The 4,056-nt window shown below is 54.4% G+C and overlaps 1 protein-coding gene across 1 annotated transcript; it reads right to left on the bottom strand.

Moving 5' to 3' along the window:
- Positions 1–521: 521 nt before the first annotated feature.
- On the bottom strand, positions 522–3,664 carry LOC125134177 (free fatty acid receptor 3-like). Its single transcript, XM_047793147.1, has one exon. It carries the CDS (start codon positions 2,724–2,726, stop codon positions 1,644–1,646), a length of 1,083 nt encoding a protein of 360 aa, XP_047649103.1. The 5' UTR covers positions 2,727–3,664; the 3' UTR covers positions 522–1,643.
- Between the last annotated feature and the right edge of the window lie 392 nt (positions 3,665–4,056).

Below are 4,056 nucleotides of genomic sequence, written 5' to 3'. Positions count from 1 at the left end.
TGAGTCATGTAGACCCATGTCACACCAAGGCCTGAGCTCCTGGGGACAGACAGATGAGCCAGGGACAGAGGGACTGCTCAGGCCTTCGTCTCTGCAGAGAAATGATGTCTCTCTCCCTCCACCTGAGACCCAGCCTCTCCCTTCCCCTCAGCCAGTCCTCCTTCCCCAGCGACCTCATCCCCAGGAAGAAAGCAGATGCTGAAGACACTAGTGTTAAAATCCACGAAGTTCCATACCCAGCCACCTGCACACCTGAGGTGCACAATCCATGTTTTTTGAACCAAAGCTGACTGCTGGCACGTATGTAGCAGCATTTTTCTGCTTGCCTTGCTGGGGGAAGTAGCCCCGACCAACTCTTCCTCATGTCCCACCCCTCGGTGGAAATGAAAAATCACTAAGTTGTCACATTTTGATAAAAATAACTCCTAAGAACATACAGCTGTCTTCGTAGTAACCAGGAGTCAACTGTGCTGACTAATCCTCTTTATTTTTTTCAAGAGGACATTTTTTTTTTTTTTTACTGGGAAGGGGATGTGTATACCCAGATAGTCAATCTGTTTTGCATCTGGTTCTGTTTGTCCTTGCGGCCTATTTACATTTGTCTGGGTCAGACCGCTGCGGCTGACTCTGGAAGTCTGCCTAGGCCTGGGGACAGCTGATGACACACAGTGGGGGCAGAGTGGATTGGGGACATGGGTTTCAGAGGCAGCTAATTTCAGCTCCCAGCCCTGCTTCAACTACGTATGGGCTTCAGGATCTCAGGTGAGAGACCTCACCCCTCCAGGCCCATTCCCTCAGCTGTAAAACGGGCCAAGTAATAGTACTGGCCACAGCTGAGAAAATGGAAGAGGACAAGGTCCAGCCGAGGCCTTAAGATAGGTTAGATGTTATTTTTATTCCTCTAACCCAGATTCTCTCCCAGCATCTAGGCATCGTATTGTTTAACCTCTTTCCTTCAGAGTCTAGGTGTTTTTTCCTTCCAATTCCACCTAAGATATACCCACATACACTGTAAGAAAAAAAAAAATCAATTAAGGAAAAAACCATTCTCTTTTGCTTGCTGCCAAATTTATTTAAGTAATTTTTCTTTTGTCATTTTTCATAAATATCTCTGAAAATCTGAGTTGGGATATCTGAATTGGGGTATGAATTATTATTCATAATGGAAACTTTCTGGAAAAGTCCGTGGGACCAGCAGCATGCTCCTTTGGGCCTGGAGTCCTGTGTGCCCACTCTTGACCTTCTGGGTCAGTAGGTCTGAAGGACAGATGCTGCCTCTCTCCTGTCCCAAGTCCCTGGGGGGCTTCCTCGGACCCTGCATACTGCTCTCAACTCCTCCCTGACCCTCAGAAAAGCTGGGCCTGCTGCCCTGGGGAGCTCGTTTTTCTCCAGCGCACGCTCTCACCGTGGCTGCCTCCAGAGCATGTCAGGGACAAGAAGGGAGGGCAGGGAAGGGAGTTCAAGAGCTGGGCTCTGCTGCCCATGGCCCGAGGGAGGCTGGGCGCCCGCTCTGCCCCGGACCCAGCCAGTCCCCAGCCTGCGTGGCCAAGGCCCTGCCCGACTTGAGCCAGGAACCGCTCCTGGGAAGAGCCACCTTGCGGCCTGGAGCACCTGGCCCCCGCTCCAACCCCTCCTCGAGGCCGCTACCTGGTGTCTATATTGGACAGCTCCTGCGGCGGCCCCTCCACTTCACTCTTCTTCAGTTTCCCGCTGCCTTCCTGCCGCCAAAAGCCCCAGGCCCCCGTCAGCCTCCCCAGCAGCCCCTGGCAGTCAGCTTGGAACCCCGAGGATGAGAAGTAGTAGATGAGGGGGTCGACGCAGGAATTCAGGGTGCTGAGGAGCAACACATAAGGTCTCCACTCGGGGCTCTTGCCCTGGATGTAGCCCACGACGTGGGACACGTTGTAGGGCCCAAAGCAGACGAGGAAGTTGAGCAGCGTGGCTGCCACAAGCCCTGCCACCCTCTTCCGCCGGTGGTAGCTGGCTCCCCTGCTGAGTATGCACACCAGGCGGCTGTAGCAGTAGCTGGTGATGAGCAGGGGCACCCCGAAAAGGACCACAGCCATCTCCAGCCGGACAGGCAGGAGAAGAGCCAGCTGATCCTCCCGAAACTCCAGGTAGCAGGTCCCGTTGGCATCCTGGCTGTTGGAGGAGTCCCCCGAGAACTCGATGATGTAGACCACGCTGCAGTGAGCGGCGGCCAGGAGCCAGCAGACCACGCTGACCAGGCCAGCCTGTCCCGGCCTCGGCCGGGTCTTGTACCAGAGTGGGTAGGCCACACTTAGGAAGCGCTCAATGCTCACAGCTGTCAGGAAGAGGGACGTGAGATAGACGGTGGTGAAGAAGAGGAATCCGGAGACGGGGCAGAAGATGAAGGGCAAGGGCCAGTGCATGCCACTGGCCGCCTCCGCCATGCGGAAGGGCAGGAACAGCAACAGGAGCAGGTCCGACAGGGTCAGGTTCAGCAGGAGCACATCCACGGCCACCGGGCGGCGGCGCAGCTTGCCCACGAAGATCACCAGGGCCCCCAGGTTGAGGGGCAGCCCCATGAGGAACGTCAAGAGGTACACAGAGAAGTAGAGCCAGTAATGGCCGGGGAAGAAGCTTGTGCCCATGGCCGTGGCCACTGGTGAGAAAGAGACAGAGATGGCGGTCCGGGTGGGGATCTTGCACCATCCTCTTCCCCACCTGCTGCAGGGAGCATCCTCACAGCCCCCCTCCCTCATGCCCCTGGTGCTTCCCTCACCAGGGGTCCACTTGCCTCTCTTCCTGCTCGTACCCCATCTCCTGTCCCTCCACCGTAAAGCAAGCAGAGACACCCTCCACAGCCCCTCAGGACCCCATGCTCACCTGCTGGTCTGAGAACCCAAGTGCTCTGCCTCCCGGCACCTTGCCGGCTTCTCCAGAATGAGTATGGTTAGCTATTATCTGGCAGAACTGATAAAAACCTGGCAGTGCCCATGACGTCACTCACTGTTGAGCAACAGCACAAAAGATGCCTTTAGCTCCGTTAGCAGCACCGGGCCAGTATGCAAAATGAGGAGCAAGTTCCACGACTGCCTACGTGCCTTGCTCCTGGGCCTCAGACAGGCTGCAGACAGGCAGACTTCATCTTCTCCCTGATTCGCCACTTGAATTTTATCTGCTCTCCTAGATTGGCACTGGTCCAGTTTGCCTTGTACGGGCAGGAAGCGTGAGGCAGTGATGGAAAGCTTGGGCTCTGAAGCTGGGGCCTGGGTTCAGTGCCGGCCCTGTCACTTTCCAACTCTGATTGGGGGCAAGTGCCTTAAATCCTCTGGGTGTCTGCGTTCTCATTGGTAAAACAGGGATGATTGCAGGACCAATCTCAGAAGGCTGTTGTGTAGATGAAAGCATTCATCACGTCAAAGGCTTAGAATGGAGTCTGGTGTGTTACGGTGAGCGGCTGTCATCATCCCAGTCACTGGCTGGGCTTGTCTCTGGCGTGAGAGTGATACTATTAACCATGACAGTGGTGGCCACGATAATAACAGCTACCTTTTAGCGGGCGCATAATCTACAGTAGACATATTGCCTCTCAGGTCTCTACCGTGTGCCTTGAAATCCTCACAGCAAGGAAGCAGCTTGCTCCAGGCAAGACGGCTTGTTAATATCACCACCGGAATTCAAACCCAACTTCTGTCCAGTTGGGTTTCTAATAAATGTTTTTTGGTTTTTTTTCCCTGCCTTTTTCTAGGGCTGCGCTTGCTGCTCGTGGAGGTTCCCAGGCTAGAGGTTCATTGGAGCTGTAGCCGCCAGCCTACACCACAGCCACAGCAACGGAGGATCCGAGCTGCATCTGCAGCCTACACCTCAACTCATGGCAATGCCAGATCCTTAACCCACTGAGCAAGGCCAGAGATTGAACCCACAACCTCATGGTTCCTAGTCGGATTTGTTCACCACTGAGCCACAGCGGGAACTCCTCTGATAAATGTTGTTTCATCCATTCAAGTATTTATGGAGCACAGTGAGGTATCATTTCACACCCACTAGGATGGCCATAAGGAAAAAAATCTTACCACTAACTGTTGGTGA

This window comes from Phacochoerus africanus, chromosome 8 (assembly GCF_016906955.1).
Source record: "Phacochoerus africanus isolate WHEZ1 chromosome 8, ROS_Pafr_v1, whole genome shotgun sequence".
Classification (NCBI taxonomy): domain Eukaryota; kingdom Metazoa; phylum Chordata; class Mammalia; order Artiodactyla; family Suidae; genus Phacochoerus; species Phacochoerus africanus.
Note: the sequence above shows the minus strand (reverse complement) of the source record. Positions and strands in the feature narration are given on the sequence as shown.